Here is a 20,832-nt window from a genome sequence, read left to right on the forward strand (position 1 = left end):
AGGGAAGTTTCCAGAGAGGCTTGCCCCAGGGGGAGCAAGCTCCATCTGCACTCTGCTAGGGTCAGCTCGGCCAGCCCAGGCTTGTCCCACACCAGAGCTCGTCGCCCTCGATGCCTGCTGAGCAGCGACAGCAGCCGGGGCTTCCTCGCAGTACTGAGCTGTTGCTTCCGGACGTGCAGATGCCAGCAGATGCCACGAGGAAATAGGGGCTGGGCTCTGAGAGGGTGAGATCACCGTCAGAGCCCAGGAGGCCCAGCCTTCCAAGCCCCCCCATCCTAGCAAGGAGGACCTGGAGGGGAGGTGGTCTACCCAAGGACACACAATAGTCAAGGTCAAAAAATGAGTTTCCTCAATTCCCCTCTTGGATTTTTTTCAGTCACTGGGAGACTGAAAAAAAAATCCTAGAAAACAAACAAACAAACAAACAAACAAACAAACAAATCCTGCCTAGGGAGGCGGAGGGTCGTCACAAATGAGACAACCAGCCAGTGAGGTACACAGACCCCAGTTCTCCTCGGTGGAGCCGTCTACCAGGCTTTGCTCTCGTGAAATGTTTACAGACTCCTGTTTCCTTCAGCTAAATCCGTCCAGACAACTAATGATGCCTTTGGCCTGCCACCATCCAGGCATCTACTTTCACAGCCTGCCTGAGACCGACGTGTTCCGTTCAGGCGGCTCCTTCCCTCCCCTCCTCCCAGGCCCTCGATGGCCAAGAGTCTTCCCCTGTTCTAATGGGAAGAGATTGTGTCCAACGATCCTCCAACTGTCTTTGAAGTAGAAAAACAGCATATGGAGATGGTTTAGTTTGGGTTCTGAGTTTTCAGAGAAGTGCTTTTAGAACATTTCTAATTGGCCTCAACATCAAAGAAAGCATGTCACTCCTGTGACAGAACAGCAGAGAATAAGGATGGCTGAGTTGTGAGATGTCAACCAGACTTGGGCACAGCGACACCACCACTACCATTATCACCTAAAGGACCATTCCGTGCACAATTACACACGGTATCTCGGAGGATGCTGTTCAAAACGCTTTGCCCTCAAAAACGATACCACGTATACTTGGTTAGTCCCATAATGATTCCACCCATTGGTAAATTGAGTCAAAATATGGATACTAGAATACCCTGGATGTCCTTCAGTTGGTGAATGGATACACCGCGGTGTGTTCATGTAACAGAATGCTACTCGGCAATAAAAAGGGATGAGCTCATAGAGCAACAACATAGATCAATGCCAAACGCATCCTGCCAGCCAGACTTAAAAGGTACACCTGCTGTGGCTCTATTTCTATACCATTTGCGAAAAGGAGAGACTAGAGGAACAGAAGACTGGACAGTAGTGGCCAGATGCTGGGGTGTCTCTTTTTGTGCAGCAATGGAACAATGTTCAAACTATGTTGTGAGGTGAAAAAAACAGTGTAGAACAATGTGTATGATACGATGGCATCTCAGTAAAAACAGTGAAAATACATATAAGCTTATTGACTTAAATACACACGGCCTATACCTGGAGGGCTCCTCAAGAAGCAGAGGAGCTGGTGACTGGAGGATGGAAGGAGGGGCACCTTCCCTGAATATTCTCTCCGACTTCCGTGCCGTGTGGCTATGACCTGTTTCATATTAGAAGACGTAAAGGGATATATCTATCTATCTATCTATCTATCTATCTATCTATCTATCTTGTTCCCCATAACTGGTTACCCACATTAGGCACTGATGATGACAGGAAGTCACCACCACACAAGAAGATCTTGCCTTTCCTAGAAGATGGGGAAGAAAAATGCTACACTCAACAGAGCTGGAAGAAAGGGACACAGAAGGAGATGCTGTCCTTGCTCCTCTTCTCTGTGTCCCTGCCCGAGCACTAACATCCCCCCAGAAGGCAGGGCTCTCTCTGCCGGTTCTGATGGCAGTGATGGTCTCTGGTGCCCCATCTTCCCTGAGCTTCCTCGTTGCCCACCAAAGACGCTGTCCTCATAGGGTACAAACTCAAGTCCCGTGAGCCGGCTCCTGGTACTAGCTTTGAAATCTCACTCATCCACGTGAACAATACTTACTGAGCCTCCAGCCACACGTTTGGTACCATTCTTGGGACTGGGCTCAACAGTGAGTAAGACAGGCTAGCACTTGCCTTTTCAGACATTAACAGCGGAGCCGGGGAAGCTCCAGCCTGCCCTGAGCCGCTCACCGAAGGCCACTGCTCATTTCACAGGGAATTTTGTGCGCTGCCCGTTAAACACAGCCACTGCTACATAATACAGAATCAAACAGTGTCCCAATTCCCGTAATGACACCAAAAGCTAACAAGACAGCACTACTGCAATCAGCAGTGCTGAAGCTGAAAGAGGGGTCGATTTAAGATGATCACGTGTCAGATTTAACAACAATACACTTATTGGAAAAACAATAAACAGACTGGGACGCTTCTCCGTTTGTCAAAACATCATCAACCATAGGTCGCAAGAGCAAAAATCAATGAACACATTTGGCTATATATTGGCTATAAGGAATCTGTAATAATGAATATGCATACTTTCTTATTATTTGTGAACTGTTATACACCCTTTATATCAGTTAAACTTACAGTAAATGCATGTATGATATACTTATACTGTGTGTATATAGACACACATACACATATTTCTAGTCACAATGAACTGAACTGAACTCTGCTACCTTGAGCCTAATTTCTCTAAACTCTGGTTTCCCAGTCTGCAAAAGCAGCAGAAAAAACCCACTTCTCATCTGCCTTCAGGGATCAAAAAAACAAACTCTCAGCTATAAAGTTGAACAGTTGAACCCCGGCTGTTCTCAGTCTCCTGATTCTTCCCACCCCACGGTGCCTGGTTTTTAAATACCTGCTTCCAACAATATTCCGCTTGTCTTTGGCTTTCGGGCCGCTGTCCTCTGGCCTGTGACCTCTCTGCTGTCACAACAAGTGCCATCTGAGGAACAGGAGCTCCAACACAATGAAAACTGCTCTGGTTCCAGCTTCCCGTGCCCCTCAGAGCAGGGCTCCCGAGGCTGGCAGGTCCTCCACCTGCTCCCCGAGTGGGGAGGCTGATTGACACCCTGTTGGAAGGCTGGCAGCGCTCCCAAACCCTCATCGGCAGAAGCCCATTTTCGCATCAGTCCATTTACACACTTCTACCTAGAGTCCTCTGTCTCTTCTCCCTGGGTGCAACTCCAACCGCTTCCTATAGAACTAATTTTAAACCATAATTAAATCCTATCCTTCAGAACACACGATAGACCTTTCTACTCGCCCTAGAATCAATTAAAATTTACTGGGGAAGAAGTCAATTCTATCTGAAGACTTCCTTTTTTGCTTTGGGAAGCCCCAGTTTTCCAGCATCGTTAAAAAGGGAGCAAACTTGACAGGACTGACTGACAGCAGGGAGACTGCCGATGGCAAAAAAGGTTTAACCTCAATCAAGTCCCATACTGTTGCCACTTTTAAATTGCAGATATTCCAGGGCAAACAGTTGTGCTGAAGAGAGCCTCTGCTCGCAGGCTCGGCACACACACACGTGCTGCTTTCTCGAAGGAGCACACTCGTTGTCACGCCAGCAAATCAGCACCTGGTGCCTACTGCCTCTGGTAACCTCCTTCCCCTTCAGTAACTGAAATGGGGTCAACCACTAAAGTAGAGACTCCCCTGCACTTTCAAATTTTAAAATATACATGACAATGAGAACAGGTAACAAACTAAAAAGTACCAACAGATTTGGTGGACATCATCAGTACACAACAATGGAAGGACATGGCCGTGTTGCCCACATCCTACCCTCCAGTGACCAGTTGCAACTGGGAGCTACTTTGTACCTCTATGTGGCTGTCCCCTCTCAGGGCTATTCTGAGGATGAAAAGATATGACGTATCTTAAGGAACTTCTTAGTGATTACCTGTCCACCTTTAAAACTCAGGGGGACTATGATACAGTCCCTCATTTCAGAATTTTGTGATTATGGTCAGTTAAAAGAATTGATTATCAAACAATACGTATTTCTGGGGTACTTTCGTTAGAGCAGGCAGACAGCTAGATATGAGCAGAGGAAGGGGGACACAGACCAAATGGCAGGAATTGGGCAGAAAGGAGGGGCACAGGCCAAATGCAGGAAACCACACATCATGTAAGCACCGGGGGTTCCTGGGCAGAGAAGGAAAAGCAGGAACCTTTGGGCTGATAAGGGATCATGCTTTTTGGGATGACAAGTGGCCTGGAGAAGAACAAAGAAAGGTGAGAAAAGGCAGGAATTTCCAGTGTCCGAATGTAACCTTTTGCTCATTATGCCCTCATTTCAATAAAATTAGCCTTGCAGATGAGAAGCACCCATCATGAAACGACGCCATGACACTTCCAATCCAGACTAAATAAGGACAAAAATCCTGCCTCCCTTTGGGAAGGTGGAGTTGGGATGATAATCAGGGACTACGACCCCAAACCCTTCCCTCCCCAATGAATATTCCAAACCCTTCCCTCCCCAGTGAATATTCCGCCCTTTCATTTTCACACCCTGTGCAACTAACTTGCCAAAGAAGCTCAGGACAGCCGCTCACCTGAGCCTGCCCTCTCTCCCCTGAGAGTGTACTATCCATCCCTTAATAAATCCTCACTTTACTTTTTTTAACCACTATGTCTTACCTCTGAATTCTTTCTGGGACAGGACAAGAACCTGAAACACCTGTTGCATCTATCGGCAACACTTTCCTTGCAAGATGCTGGAAAGGAAAGAACTATGACACCTTAAGAGGCTTACAATCTAGGGGAGATACACACAGACGCACACACATACAGACACACACAGACACAGACACAGCCAGCAGTGCGATGTGGAGAGTCTAACTGCCAGATGACTGTGCCAAAGAGGAAATGCCCTGGAGTCTGCAAGAGGAGGGCATCCCTTTGAAAGGGGATGGTCAGGAGTGACTTCCTGGGGGAAATGGAATATAAACTCGGTATTCAGAGTAGAGAGGAGGGTCCCACATACTGATAGTGTAGATTCTGATCACCGGCACCAACAGAGGGGACCAACTCCATAGCAAACCTGATATCATTTCCCCACTGCCCCTCATGGACACCTCTCTCCTAGTTATTCTCCGTCTCCTCCCTCTGTTCACACACCCCTTCCCTTCAATCTGTTCTTCGCTCTTCTCTGGCCAGCCGGAGGTTGCCCCCCATCCTACACCACCCCAGCATCCTGCAGGGGGTTAACAAGGGGCACTGGCAGGGAGGAGGAGAGAGAAGTCAGGGTGTTTCTTCTCCGAAGCGGCAGGAGCTGGTGGCCCCCCTCGGTGGTTCTAGCTCAGCCCAAGGCGTGGTATCTGCTTCCCAGGCAGTGTGAACTTGGCCGTCTTCACCTCGACCATCAGCAGTGGACTCATTTCTTGCCAGCACCTTGGCTGACACATTTCCCTCTTCCACAGTGCCCTCCAATCAGCCCTGGTCCCTTCGCACCCTCTGCCAAGTGACAAGCCTCCCCACCAAGTGACTTCCATACAAGTGCTCCTCCCCCAGGGAGCTGGGACACAGCAGAGAGCATCCTTCACACCTCCTGCCACGTCCTGAGACCTGACCTATCATCTTTAAAAGCACCCCCGCTAGGAGGAGGGGCTATTTGAGGCAGTAACTAAGCTATGTGGGTTCCCCACAGCCACACAGTCTGCTACGCCATCCAGCCTGCAGGAGAGGCAGGAACCGGGGGCCTCGGAGGACAAAAAGCAAATAAAAAGCAAGGAGTTATCCAGCTTTGACTGAAAATTAGAAATACACACACACACACACAAAAATACACACACAAAAACCCCTACAGCTATTAAGCAGATTAAAAACAGTCATGGAAATGACAGCAGAATGCCACCCTTGGGAGAGAGCAGGATGGACCGAGGTCAGGCAGGGATGGGAACTCGGTCGGAGCCATGACTCAGAGCAGCTGCTCAGCAGGGAGAGGCAGGGCAAAAGCTTCCATGTTGGCCGTGGGTGGCAACCACACCCAGCGAGTGACATCCGGAAGTCTCTCCAGGTCTTACTCATCGTCCACCACCCCACCTCCCCACCCCCACCCCCACCCCTGGGACACAGCAGACCCGCCCACTCTAGGGTCAGCACCTAAAAGCCAGAGGAAAACAACAACTGCCCAGCCCTCTCGCTCACACCATCTGCAGCCTGCTCTCTTCCTTCCCCAACTCTGGACACCCAAGGTCAATACCTTCTTTCGGGGGCACTTTTTCTGCTCACTGGGTGCAGGAGCCTCCTTGCATATTACCCGCTCCAATCTCTAGTCCATTTGTTAACACTTCCCTGTTTGGTCCTGGAGCCCCGTGGTTCTCAATGGGTCGGGGTGGGGGTGGGGGGAGATGTTCCTGGCATCCAGAAGGGCAGAAGCCAGGGATGCTGTTAAACATTCCACAAGGCACAGGACGGCCCCACCACGAAGAATCACCCCGACCAAACTGTCACTAGAGCCCAGGTTGAGAACCAGTTTAAAGGAAGGAAATGTGCACTGGACGCATCACGTGAGCCAGGTGCTGTGCTGGACCTTCTCAAGTTCTTGAAGCTTCCCTTTCACAACAGTGGCAGAGGAACAGGCCAAAAAGCGAGCCGCACCACCCATCACCCAATCTCCGGTCATGGCTTAGCAATCTGGGGTGTCCAATGGTTGCCGCCACCATTTTAAACACATTGTCTGAGGCCAATGTCTTTCTGAAGCCTGGTTTTCTCATCTGTGAAATTTGGATTACAGTACCTATTTCCAGGCCCTAGTCTAGAATGGGTTCCCAGTAAATCTCAGCTTCCTTGTCTCCTTCTTCATGTCTGATTTCCAGTTTCTTCCAGGGAATATATGGGTAGACACACACACACACATACACACACACACATCCGCTCGGGTACCCACCTGCTTACATTTTTATGTCCCCACAAGAATCGGAATGAATGAGTGAATAAATGAATGAACCCTCCAAAGTCAGAATGACCTCTCCTTGCCTGAACTCCAAAAACAGCTTTTCATACTTATTTCTTCTTACTCAGGCTTTCAACTACCATGGTTGTGTAAAGTCTGCCTGCCCTGCTTGGTTAGGAACTTGTTGAGATAAAGGGTCCTGCCCGACACCCCAGCCAGTGCCCTATCATTCAGATGTCCAGTCAACCCGGACGAATGAACACGTCCGATGGGTGGATATTACGGTTCACATGATACTTTTGTGTAACAGTCTATTTTTCATTTGAAAAGCAGCTAGCAAAACGAAACTGACTTTCCAGAAGCTCAAGGCTCCCATGTTAAAACATGAATTTGCGTGCTGATACACCTCAGGGTTCTTAATAACACCAGGATGACCGCCCCTCTGAGCATTTCCGAGTCTGTTTATCGTTAGGATTGTCACTCCCTGATATGTCACCCGAACTCACCTTATAAACCCAATTTCCAGGCATTTTCCTCTTCAAATCTGTGAGCGTCTAATGTTACTGTTTATAAACTACAGATACCTTCTACCCAATGGTCCCAAAGAACAAGGAAGGAAGCATCCTTTTACATATATTTTCTTTGATGGGGAGGGGTAATTAGGTTTATTCATCTATTTTTATTTTTAGAGGAGGCACTGGGGGTTGAACCCAGGAGCTTATGCATGCGAAGCGTGTGCTCTACCACTTGAGCTAGACCCTCCCAAGCATCCTTTTAAAGTGGCCCCTCCTGCAGCGCCATGTTCCCCGAACAAATGGGGCCCCCCGTCCGGGGAACAAGGATGCACTCAAACACGTAAGTGGGCATTCACTCCCAGCAGCTGGTGGGCATTCACTCCCAGCAGCTGGCAGAGCCTTGCCATTAAGTAAATCCGAACAATTCAGCCTTTCAGCCACCAATCTAATAGGCTTTTCTTGGCACAGGCAACTTTGGCTTAGCCAAACACTCATTTTCACATCTCAGATCAGTGCGTGTCAGAAACGAACAGAGGCTCAGACCTGCCTGCACGTCTCGCCTTCTGCAGCAAACTCATGTCGGTCAGGAACTGAGGGCCCACACACTCATCCACACTCCTTTCTCCATAAAGATCCAGAACAAAAAACCAATGATTTGTTCCTCTGATGCAATTCCTAGCATCTTATTCAGCTGTTTAAGATGGTTTCTCATTTAAAAAGCAGCTGGCAAAACAAAATCGACTTTCCAGGAAGTTGAAGTCTGCCACGTTTTAACACGAATTTGCGTGCCGACATACGTCGGGTTCTTAATCACGCCAGGAGGACCATCCTTCTGAGCATTTCCGAGCAGCTCTCTCCCGGAGCAGCTAACTCCCAGCTGTCATGCAGCTCTTAGCTGTCCTGGCTTCCCCAGAACACACGTCTTCCCATCTTAATATCCCCTCCTTGACATGAGCTCCTCCCTCCCTTTTCCTGGGGCGTTTGGGGTGCGCTTTGGCAATGGCATCCCTGTAAACCGTCTCCAGCAGCCCACATTCAAATGCACGGCACAATTCCTGGCTAATTTATTTCTGAGGAACTCTGAGTCATTGACCACCACACTATGGGGCAGACCAGCGGGGGGAGCCCTGGCACATAAACCGAGTCCTGGGTCCGAGCCAGCTAGAATGGGCATCTGTGGGACAGATCAGATCAGTGATGTCAAACTTGATAGAATGAGCCCACTTGGCGGGCTGAGCTAGAGACGGGGTAGGGAGACAGAGGAGGGAAAAAGAGAAGGAGGAAGGGTGGAATTGAGGAGAGTGGGCCATCACCCCCAGCCTGCCCCTGAGAAGCCCGGCCAGAATCTGGGTAGGGAAATGAGGACCAAACAGAGAAAACAGGACCCTGGTCACACGGATCTAGAAGTATCTTCAGTCTCTCTTGCTCTGTCTTAGTAAACAGCCACCTGTTCTCCAACACTTACTGGTGTGCCCGTTACTGGGCCAAGTACTTTACACATATTACGCCCATCGTCACAACCACCTCGTGGTAGGTATGATTATTAGCCCCATTTTCCAGATGAGGAAACTGAATTGCACAGAAGTCCAGTGACTTTCTCAGGGCAACAGGGATTTAGATGGAAAGCGTCGAACCATATTCTAATTTCTGGATATATATCTTCATAAGGCAAATAAACAAGGCCTCCTGTGGGCTTAGCTGAGCCCCACCTAACGTAAGAGACACAAAAAGCCATGTTCTCTACTCCCAGAAAACTCACCATCCACAGGGAGGGCCACGAATCACCCACCTGGATAAGCCAAGCGTAAAAAAAAAATACAAAGAGGCCAGTTACTTACCAGAAATTGTTCAGGGATGTAGGAAATCAGAGGGAGGACCTGCATGAGGGACCAGCCCTGGATGTGCACCACAGACGGCTACAGGCTGAAACTGGCCAGGTCACTTTTTATTCACTTTTTAAATTGAAGTATAGTCAGTTTACAATGTTGTGTCAATGTCTGGTGTACAGCACAGCGCTTCAGTCGAACATGCACATACACATATTCGTTTTCATATTCTTTTTCACCGTAAATTGCCATAAGACATTGGGTATAGTTCCCTGTGCTGTACAATATGAACTTGCTTTTATCAGATTTTGTGAGAATCCTCCTGTATTTTGAAGCGAGAGACACTGTGCCAGAGTTCAGCAGGTGTTCTGTGCGATTCAGTGGGTTTGGAGATGTAATTCTTGGTGTATCTGTGGGAGAGGGTGAGCTGTGAGTCTCTCTACTCTGCTATCCTGGCACCTCCCCTGGCCAGGTCACTCTGCTTTTCTCCAGGTTAAAACCTCTCTAATGCAGGTAATTTTTAAAGAATTTTTTAAAAGATTTAAATAATCTGCAGCAAAGAGAATACTGCTTCCAAAGACGAGGCCTACAAAAGGTGGTCCAGATTAACTGGTACTATTCATAAACACGATATACTCATTCAATGCCCGAATCAAGTTTAGCAAAACCAAGGGACTTCATGCCTCTTCCCTCGCCTGTCCGCTGCTGAGTTGGCCAACCTCTCCTGTCTCTCTGTGCCAAAGGAGGGGTGCGGAGGAAAGCAGGGCTGATAAAACTTCATCCTGGAAAATACTCCTCTTGTTTGAATTCACTTCCTCTCCCAAACAATTGAACCAGCTGCCTGACGCTCGGGAGAGGATATGTGACCAAGCTCAGAACAAACCCTTATCGATTCTAAATGGGGAACTGTAAATACCTTCTCTCTATTCCAAAGCTCGTTTGAATGACCTGGCAAAGAAATGCCTAGAGCAGGGTCTCAGCGGTCGTATTATAGGTTCTCCCTCAAAGGGGATGACAGGTGTGGATTCCACCTCATTCCGAATGTACAATGTGGAAAAAGACATTAGGGAGAAAAACAGAGCAGAGGTGCCTTGTCCTGAGCACACTGGGGCCTCTGCACTCCTGGTCTCCGAAGAAGTGCAAGCCAGCCAGGAAAAGGGGAAGGAAACAAACTCGTGATCATCCCGAGGCCAGAGGAGTTCCTGAGGATGAATTTGGTGGAAGTTTCTGGCATTACTAAGTCTAGACACCCTGAGTGGCAAAGACATTTAGAAAGACAGCTTTCTATATTCACATCCCAGGTCTACAGAAGAAGCCCCTGGCAGGCTCTGTTTTCAATTAGACTGATTTATATACCAGGAAAAGAGTACTTTTAAGATAACAACCGCTTAGTGTTTTCTTTTGTTTTTGGCTTACCACATTTCTAAGGACAGCTCCTCTGGGCATGATGTGCTATTTAGCATTTCAAACCACAGCAGTTAGCGGTGAAAAGTCTCTTCTCTGGAGTATTCATATACCTAGGCGGCCCATAGCTCTGTTTTTTGGAAAGGGAGGCAGCTTGCGACTCTCAGTCTATTAAATATTACACTCAAAAGGTTGCAACCTTTCATCACTCTCCCAGAGACACATATTTCTGCTGCTTACCCATAAACCACAGATGGCAAAAAAAAAAAAAAAAAATCAAGCTCTACCCAGAGGAGGCAAACTGATTTCGAAGATCTTCTCAAAGGAAGGTGGGAACATTAGAACTGAATCAGCCCTAAGTACTGACCTCTTCCAAGGAATCCTTCTGTCACTATGTTGTCCCATCGCCTGAATGTGTCTACCCTCCTGGTCGTAGATAAGGTATGTGTTGCTGGGCAGACACACAGGCAGTTCAGAGGAAATCTGACCCTCTTCATGATAGGACCAAAAAAGGTACTGATTATTTCTCCTACATTTCTTTTCTTTTTTATTTAAAATTTTTTGTTGTTGTTGTTGTTGGGTAGGTAATTAGTTTTACCTATTCATTTATTTTTGGAGGCAGTACTGGGGATTGAACCCAGGACCTTGTATATGCCAAGCATGCACTCTATCACCTGAGCTATACCCTCACCCTTGACATTTCTTATTCAACTGGAAAATTCTATACTGGGGCACCAGGAACAGGAACATGTAGGACGGAAGTAAGGTCTCAAAACTCCTGACAATCTTTTTACATTAAAAAGGAAAAGGTTACATGGTTGTAAAGGCAGAAAACAATAAACTATAGGAAAAAACTGTTCAACAATGGGAAGAAAAAATGGAAATTCGCTCATTCCTTATAGGTGAAAATTTACACTAACAACTGTACTTGAGTTACTTAAAAACCAGCCCCATTCACCACACTATATCTAAGTAAGAAAAATCAGTTTTGCCAGAAAATAAAATGTCCCACAAGAGTCCACACAGAGTCAAATTTCCCAGCTGCAAACCATTGGGCTTATGAGTATAAACTTTTCAAACACCAGAGATCAGCAGCTCACAGCATTCATTTGTTCAAACTGTACATTCCTCATCCAAAGCTGAAGGTTTTTTAAAAGGAAAAAGTGAACAACAATTTCTCCTGCCTCCTTCTCCTGACGTCTCTGAACATATGTTACTGAATGAAATTTCTCAAGCTCACCACTGAAATGTCGACAGGTAGGACACAGGGGAAAGCCCCGTGGTCATTTCTCAGAGGTGAGCAACATACTTAAGTGACAGCAGTGTGGTCTTTAAGCCACACAAGCTCCCAACGTCACCTCAAAAAGACGGAAGTGATAAACAAGAGTCACTGAGAATCACACGTGTCAGTTATCACCAGAGATTAGTTATAAGCACATGTCCGGTTTGTTGGGGTTTTTTTATTTTTTTGTTTTTATTTTCTTAATTTTGGGGGGGGGGGTTCTGTTTGCTTGTTTTTTTTGTTGCTGTTTTGGTTTGGTTTGGTTTTTGGAGGAAGGTCATTAGGTTTATTGATTCATTTTTAATAGAGGTACTGGGGACAGAACTCAGGACCTCTTGTGTGCTAAGCACACATTCTACCACTGAGATATTCCCTCCCCTCTAGTTTGGTTTTGTTTTGGACTGGGATTGAAAATAAGACAAACTATTTTAGGTTTTAGACATTTATCTTGTAAAAATCCTTTTAGTACATTAAACCTGGAACAGGGATTGGACACTTTCTGTTTTAGCTAAGAAAGACTGACTCGTGAGACAAAGTTATTTTAAACCCATTTGAGTTAGATGAAGGTAGAAAAACTGTCGATCTTTTCTTTCCTCCACTCTAACTGCACATTTAAAGGAATTCATTCACAATGGTAACAAAGTGATAAATTGGATTTATTATACACCATTATACTGCCATATAATCTCCTTCAAAGCCAAGGGAGGATGCCTTCTGTTTTGATAACTCAGCACAACAAACCGAAGCAAAACAATGAAGTATCACCTTCTGCACAAAGCCTCAATCACACCCCAGCCCTAAACCAGACAGACGTGCCGCTTAATGGAAAAGGAAGCTGTCGTCTAGTGTGTGGCTTACTGGGCAGAGGCAAGGCTCTTACGCCATGACTCCAAGGTTAAATAATAATGAAAATGTTCTGTGAACGTTCTAAAAAGCTAACCTATTAACTCTGGGGCTTGAATAACGCTGCGGCAGATAGTAGCCCCATTCTTCACTGCAGGGCGCGCGAGCTGTTCAGAAAAGAAGAGGCAAGGAGATCGTGTGCGTCGTCAAGTGCCCGAGGGAGCTCTGAGCGCCAAGGGTCACCCTTGGGCTGGGGTGAGGATGAAAACCTGCCATGAAATGGGTCCTAGTGACTCCTGACCATCTTCTTCAAAGCAGGTATGGAAGCAGACCGGCATTAGGCGGCTGCCCAGATCGCTTCTCTTAAATAGCAACGTTATTTCACCTCCAAAGAATGATAATTGCCGAATCCTACGTGTGTGAGGAACGTAATGAAAACAGACCTGCTCGGGGGTCTGGTCCATCTCTGGCGACCTACTGACTGGCTGCCTTGAAAAAAGCCACGTGACCTGTCTAAGGGCCAATGGGATGAAATGAGAAGGAAGGACTCGCTGACCACTCAGCTGCTTCTAGGTCTAAGTGCCCAAGGGTGCTGGGCTGCCCTCCACCAAAGAAAGCCTCTCCCCTCCACCAGCAGGTGCCTTTATTTGTCTCCTGATCAGAAATACGTTTCCACTAAAGTCATGCTTTATTGCATACAAAATGCTTGGTTAGGTTAGATACATGTAGCAGTTGGCTAGAATTAGGGGTGAAGGTTCACACTGCATTCCCCTGCAGGGCGTCCCAGAGGTCAGACGACGTAATCTTGACCTTGTCGCTCACCTCGTGCCCCCTCCCCCCACCCCTACCATGCCATATCCGAAGGTATCCACACACCACCCCTGCAACAGCCCCCATGCCAGAAGGAAATGGTCTCTGCCTTCCAGGGGTTACAGTTTTGCTGGGAAACAAGAGGCTATGTCTGACAATGTCACCTCTTCTGATGTAACCCTGTACTGCAATTATTGAAATTAATCTGAGCAGACAACTCTGTAAGCTATTGTATTTTTTAAGGCTTTGTCACGATGCACCAATGCTGTGGGGCCCTTAGGTTCCTAAGTAGCTGGGTGAGACACAAGCCTAGGGGAAAAGGACATTGGGGGACCAAGAAATCCGCTTCAGGGTGCCTCAGCTTCCCCGTCATTCAGCACCTCCACGTGCTACGTTCCTGGCCCCAGTGAACTTACTTTCTACGTCCCCAGGTGGTCCAGATGTGAGCAAGCAAGCATTCAACCCAACTGCCACTCACCACTGTCACCGTGCCCTCCTTCCACATTCTAGAAGACCCTCATTAGACCTCCCTAAAATGCAGTTAATTTTAAAATCCCTGATCGCTACCTTTAAAACATACATTTGAACCTTTTCTCTCTTAAACCTTTGCAGCCTTTCCTATCAGAGGAAACATCTGAGGGCACGCGGAAGCAAAAATGCAAAGAAAAACCTCACATTCAACTCTCAGTCTTACAGGACGCTCTCACTAGTCAACTGCGTGAACCTGCAATTCCCACTTCCAAGGAGAAAGCACGCTGGAAGCCTCTCTTCTCCCGGTCCCCACAGGACTGCTGGTAAGACTAGCACTGAGTCCTGTAAGTTCACAGTAAACCCACTAAAAGAGGTACCCGGACCGTTAGGGGTTTATTACCATTTCTGACATCAATTCAAATGCCTACAGATTTTATGCCAAAATGAGAATGTTTTAACTTTGAATTATAAGCTTCCAGTGACCATCCAAACAAATGTAAAATACTTTGTTTTGCTTAAAACTGATTCTGTGCGGTGCATCTTACTGCTCAGTCACAGAGAACGGCAAAAACAGCTTTTATTTTGATGAGCTGCAGACTTTAATCCAAAGATCATCCCCACTAGACATCACTTACTTGGTGCCACATATGTAAATTTATATATAGGTGGGTGCGTGTGTGTGTGTGTGTGTGTGTATTCACTACGCTTTACAAATATGAATCCATTCATTCCATCAGCAAGCATTTATTGAGCACCTAGTATCACACACTTAATTAGGCAGAAGAGATAAAAAAAGGATGAGCAAGTCCAAGGTCACAACCCTGTGACAGGCCGAGAGGAAAAGCAGATAATCAAGTAAGTAATGAGTATGCATTGTTGCAAATGCTGTCATGGGGAACAGAGGTTATTAAAATAATATCTGAGGCAGCCACTGCCTCTCATTCTCACAACACCCCGCAAAGGCAGGTGTCTCCCCACTTCCCAAATGAGGGTGCCTGGCTGTCCCACACCACACACTACCTCTCCATGGGCGTCGCCATCTGCATCACCATTTGTGTCTCCCATCCACATTCTGGTCTCAATATTATACCTGCCGGCCTGCGTTGGCTTATTCAGACATCTATCAAACTTCTGCCTAGAATTATACAGCACACTGCACACCCCTCGGAGAAAAGAACGCAGAGAGAACCCTGATGGCACTTTCAAACTGGCTATATGGAGCAATACAAGAATATTAGTAACACAAAGCAAGGATGGAGCATGGACGGGTGGTCTGTGGTCATGACTGATGGAGTGCTTCAGACAGCAAGTCATTTGGTTTCTGAAAGGGAGAGAGCACCGTAGAGATTTATTCAGGAGGGAGGACCCAGGTCTTAAGATCACGTCAGGTCAGACAGTGGAAGAGGAAAGAAGGCCAGTCCCTCAGGCAGGCGGTGTTCAGAGAGGTGCCCAGAAGGCTCACAGGTTAGGCTGAACCACAGCCACGGGCGTAACTGGAGCCCAACGGTGGGACAAGCCAGCCTGCATCTGCCCCAACTGCCAACTGATAAGAGACGCTAAGGCACCTGGGGCATTAGAATGACCCAGTGTCATAGCACACGGAGAAATCTGCCTTTATAAGAACTCCTCCCAGAAACCACTACATGTGATGGAAGCAGTTCTTCATCCCACCTCCTGGAATAAAGGGTGAGACCCAACGGGCCTCCTGGAGTTAACACAAGTCACCAAACAACATTCTAAAGACGACAGTCCCATTCACTGCAGGGACTGGTTTCCCCTTGGAGGATGTGCAAGTTCAAGGCCAGAGCTTCATTACTCAGAATCAGAGTGGAGAGGCCCAGGGCTGTCAGCAATGTGTCTCCCCCATGACTCTTTCTCCCAAAATGGTAAACAGACACTTAACAGAACATTGAGTTGCAAACCAAGTTATTAGCATGCCTGGAATACTCACGTGTCTCCTCCAGTCGTACAGATGATATCTGTCTTTGTTTGACTCTTTACTGCTGAGAAAATACTTTTACATGTCTTAGATTACTTGATATTCAACAACAGTCATGAAATAAGCCTCTCATTTTCTAGATGAAGATCCTGACGGTCAGAGAGGATAAGTGACCTATTACAGGTTATAAAGCTGGCAAGTTGTGGAGCCAACTCTGGACCCGAATATCTGTCCAGTGGTCTGTCTGCTCTATCAATCATCATAATACCTTAGAAAGTTCTTTAGAGTTGACAGAGAGCTTTTATAGTAGTCTTGGGCGGTACCCACACTAACATAGACAGACAGGCACACACACACACTCTCAACCCTGTACATACACACTCTCTGTTCTCCGAAAAGTAAAGTAACAAGAGTAATAATCTAATACTATATTCTACTTATTTAAATACCCATCTTCCCTCCTCTAGCTACGGACTTTGTCTCAGCACATTTACAAGGTAAGTGAATAGCTATTTTTCACTATTGCTAAAGATATGTAAGTGAAGTCTTAAATCCTAGCTGATGCTCTGTTTATAACTCACTGCTTAGACCAACCTTGCTTTGATGTTAAGCACCTGCCCATTTCCATTTTCGGCCACCACACTCCTGCCTCCACTCCCAATCTCTCAGCGACACACAGAACAATATCTTTCCTATGGGTCCACCTAATGTCCATCCAATGTCAGCATTTGTTTTCAAGAAGTGCCTATTTCCTGGCAGACATAAAATTCACTGGACTTGAAAAAAACTTCAAAAAAAAAAATCAACCATTTACCGCATTTTTAGGCAAAAACAAAAGATACACCAGTCAGATGGTCATGTATACTGTATTTTTAAAAATCCCCAACACTAGGTTTTCCAGAGCACTTCTTTCATATTCACAGGTCACATAAATTAAATTATTCAATAAACAATTTGTCAATTAGACTTGCACAGTGGAGAGAAAATTATACACAAAAATGTAGACAGAGCCAAAAATCAAAGCAAAATGCTAGTGACAAATGGGCAAACCACTTTCCATCATAGAGGCAGAGGGCCTGTCATCACATCCACGAAATAAAGATTCACACCCACGAAATAAAGATCACAAACTCCCCTGCCAGCCACAGGGCGGCCTCATTCTTTTTTTTCCCTTCTCATAACACATAATTCTATCAAAAGATCTTAATGCAAATAAGGTCAACATACTTAATCTACAAAGCAATCATCTCACCTACTTTGAATCATCCGTTTTTATGAGAGAATTTATAGAATCAGGCCACATTACACAAACAGAATTAAAATATGTTTTTTCACCTGCTCCCAAAGAAAAACTCTATGTACCACTCATCTCGCTAAAAACCACAGGAATAAAGCGACTTAATTTTAGTTAAACCAAGTATTTCAACCACATACTCTTAAACCCGAACCTTAAACATATCTGTGAAATATGCTTTTGGAGAGCTTCCCTTCTTACTCACTCACTCACTCAGTAAATCTCCAATATACAGGAAGCTCGTCCTAACCACAAGCTCCCAGTGATGCTCTGAGTCCACAGAAATACTCTGATACAGTAATTTTTAAAAGATTGCTTTCCTTCTGAGCTATTACTTGAACCTGAAAAAAATTTTACTTAAACTCAACTTTCACAATTCTCATTAGGTAATCTAGGGTGTGGGTGTTTTTGAATTTCCTTTTCGTGGGGAAAAATGAAGCACTGAGCCAGGACATCAGATGTGTATGGAAAAATATATATTTTGATACACATGTAAATAAATACCTACTTTTGGGGGTTATTTAAAGATCCGTCTGTCTACTCACAATACAAATACACAGCGGTCTAATTCCTTATGTCGAATTTAAATTTAGGTGTGAAAACTGGGTTTTCGGCTAAAAGTAGACCAGAGCACAACCCACCCTGTCAAATACTGAGTCAAGGAGAAACCCATCCAGCCCTTGGATGCTCCCAAGAAATCACTCTTTGTTCGCCTAGCACGGAAAGGCTTCACATTCAGAATCCCAGCTCCCGCAGCAATGGAAGTATGCTCTGAATCCAGATAGCCATATTAGGCTCTCCACCAGGGATTTGTCAAAAATTGAACATTGTGAATGAAACCAAAGCAACCACTGACACCAACTAGGTAATTAAATCCCAGGTTTAAGAAGTTTCAAAATCAAACCCAACATCAAAATCTGGCAAGTCCCCATGTGTGACCTACCGGTATTTGTGCGCGTTACTCTGAAAATTCAGCAAGAGGGAAAGTGTTAAGCTTTTTAAAGCCTATCTATTAGTTTGTACTCGCTGTCTAAATCACACTTAAGAGCTAACTCGAGTTGCAATTATAGCTTAGCTTTTGCCTCATTGTCTCAGAAGGGCAAAAGCTGACGAATTACTGCAATTAAATCTGTTCTTGTACAGGGGTCTTGATCAATACACTTTGCATCATAATCTAACACTGAAATTGCCTCTCCACTCCTCGGCCCCTTGGATTAGGTGGTTTATTTCTGGTCCCCAGTCCTAGCTGAGTTAGAAACTCTTCTCTCTGTAATTTGCACATCTCCTGGAAGGGCGAGGGAGACGCCTGAATTCAAACTGCATTTGTTTTCCGCCCACTGCCCGCGATATTATGCATTCCCACAGCCCAGAAGCGTGCGCTTCCGGCACCCTCTGTACCTGCCAAGTTCCTCGCCGGTGTCATAGTAGTCATCCACGTTTTCCTGCCTGAACACGGTCATGATAAACTGTCACGCCTCACCAAAGCCCAGCGTACTTCAGCTCCGCTTCCCAAACCATCACCACCGCTCCTGCGCCTCCGTGGGCCCCTCATGCATCAGTCTCCAGTCCTTAAAAAAAAAACAAAACAAAACAGCAATAATAATAGTGAAATAACAACCCAAAATGGAAGTACCCCTCCACAGTTCTAAGACACGCTCGCTGAAGACCACCTCTCCGGAGCAGCTCCTCCCAGCCGGGTGGAGAGGAGCACTCTTTGTTAAACCCGGACCAGAGACGCCCCCAGCCCCGCATCGTTGGCGCACGCGTGGGGCCGGGCACAACCGCACCCCAAGGTTGGCGTCCCCGAAAGCAGGGCGCTCAGCACGGATCGGAACCCGCTCCGGAAGTGGCTGGCCTCCCCTCCTCCCCTTTCTCTGCACACACACCCACCCAGCTCCCCACCTCCAGAGGCGCCGCGGAAGAATGAAGCCCTCGCCCGGGTGGAACGCGCCTCGCTCGAAGCATCCCTCTCCTGCCTGCAGCGGCGGAGCAGCCCCCGCGCTACCTCTCGGCTCCCGCACGTCTCCGGCCGCCGCGGCCACCTTCTCTCCTCCCTCGAGCCAAGCAGTCCCCAGAAGCACATTCCTGGCGACTCCCGCTCCGTTACCCGGCCGACCCGGCGTGCGGCCGCCCGGGGGAGCAGGGGAGGGAAGGGAGCGGCTGAGGGAGGCGCGGCCGCCCGCCCCGAGTCTCCGTGCCCCGACACAAAGCGCCCGGCCCGCGCCACCTGTTCCCACCCGGCCCGCGAGGCTGGGGCCGCCTCCGGGCTGCTATCCCACTTCTCCCCGCCGTCAAGTTTCCCCCCGCCTCGGCCTTCCCGGTTGCTCGGGGCACTGCCCGGACAAACCCCGCCGCGCCGCGGCCAGGAAAGCAAAAGCAGGCGGCGGGGCCCGGGAGGAGCCGGGGAGCCGCACGCGGCCACTCACCCGGGCGCCCGGGAGCTGCCCGGGTCCCTCCGGAGCGCTGTCGGAGGCCGACGGTAGGCGCCAGCGCCGGGGACGAGCCGGGTGGTGGCGGGAGCGCAGGGAGGCAGCGAGTGGGGGCGCGGACCCCGCGCGTCCGCCCCTGCGTCGGCTCGGCTGGGCTCTCCCGCTCCGGCTCTGGAGCAGCCCCTCGGCTCCTCGCCGTCTTCCGGGCGGAGGGCGGCCGGCGGGCGGCCAATGGGGACCCCGCGGGCGGGCTGGCGACACGGCCCACCCACCTCCGAGCTGCCCAGCCCGGCCGGCGCTGCGAGTGCTGCGCGGCGCTCGCTGCTCCTCCCCGCTCGGCGCTCCGGGCTCGCTGGCGCGCTCTACCGCGCACACCCCCGCGCACACCCACTCACCCCACACCCGCGCGGGGAGCGCCGCCGGCGCGGCCGCGCGCAACGTGGGCGCCCCACCTGTGACACGCTGCCCCCTTCGGCGGGGTTCCGGAGAAGAGCGTCCTGCGAATGTGTACACAGGCCAGGCACGGTGCTCGGCACCGGGAAATTAGAGACTGTAATAGGTTTTAAAAAGCCCCTGCCCTCGGGAGACTTGCATTCTGGTGGAGAAGCTACACAATAGATATGGAAGCAGATAAACGAGCATTTTAGAAAAGACCAGTTCTATGGAGACCATACTGCGGGATGACGGGGCGCAGTGGACCGCATTAGATGGATTTCTAACCCATCTCCAGGATAGGTATTTGGAGCTGACATCTGAACTATGAAAATATGAAACCAGAGAAGAAAGGTTTGAGGTCTCAGAGGCCCAATGAAGCAACAGGAACGAAGGGTTTACGTATGCTGTCCCATATGGTTGGCTGCTGATGAGTTGAAATGTGGTAAGTCCCGAATAAGGCACGCAAGAAATGTGGAATACACCTGGATTCCAAGGCTTGGTAGGGAAATAAGGATGAAAAATCTCTCTTGACTTTTTTTCTATTAAACGCAGGTTGAAATGATAGTATTTTGGATATATTGGGATAAATAAAATACATTATTTAAAAATTAATCTCACCTTTTAGTTTTAAAATGAAGGTAGTAGAAAATATAAGGGTACCAATGTGGCTTGCAGTTATATTT

The 20,832-nt window shown here is 47.8% G+C and overlaps 1 protein-coding gene across 1 annotated transcript in view; it reads right to left on the reverse strand.

The window, feature by feature from the left end:
* DAPK1 (death associated protein kinase 1) overlaps positions 1-19,849 on the reverse strand; it is a 180,496-nt gene extending 160,647 nt beyond the window's left edge. The window contains 2 exon segments of the mRNA XM_032477475.1: positions 18,684-18,853; positions 19,712-19,849. Coding sequence (XP_032333366.1) covers positions 18,684-18,745 — 62 coding nt within the window. The 5' untranslated portion in view covers positions 18,746-18,853; positions 19,712-19,849.
* Between the last annotated feature and the right edge of the window lie 983 nt (positions 19,850-20,832).

This window comes from Camelus ferus, chromosome 4 (genome assembly GCF_009834535.1).
Source record: "Camelus ferus isolate YT-003-E chromosome 4, BCGSAC_Cfer_1.0, whole genome shotgun sequence".
Classification (NCBI taxonomy): Eukaryota; Metazoa; Chordata; class Mammalia; order Artiodactyla; family Camelidae; genus Camelus; species Camelus ferus.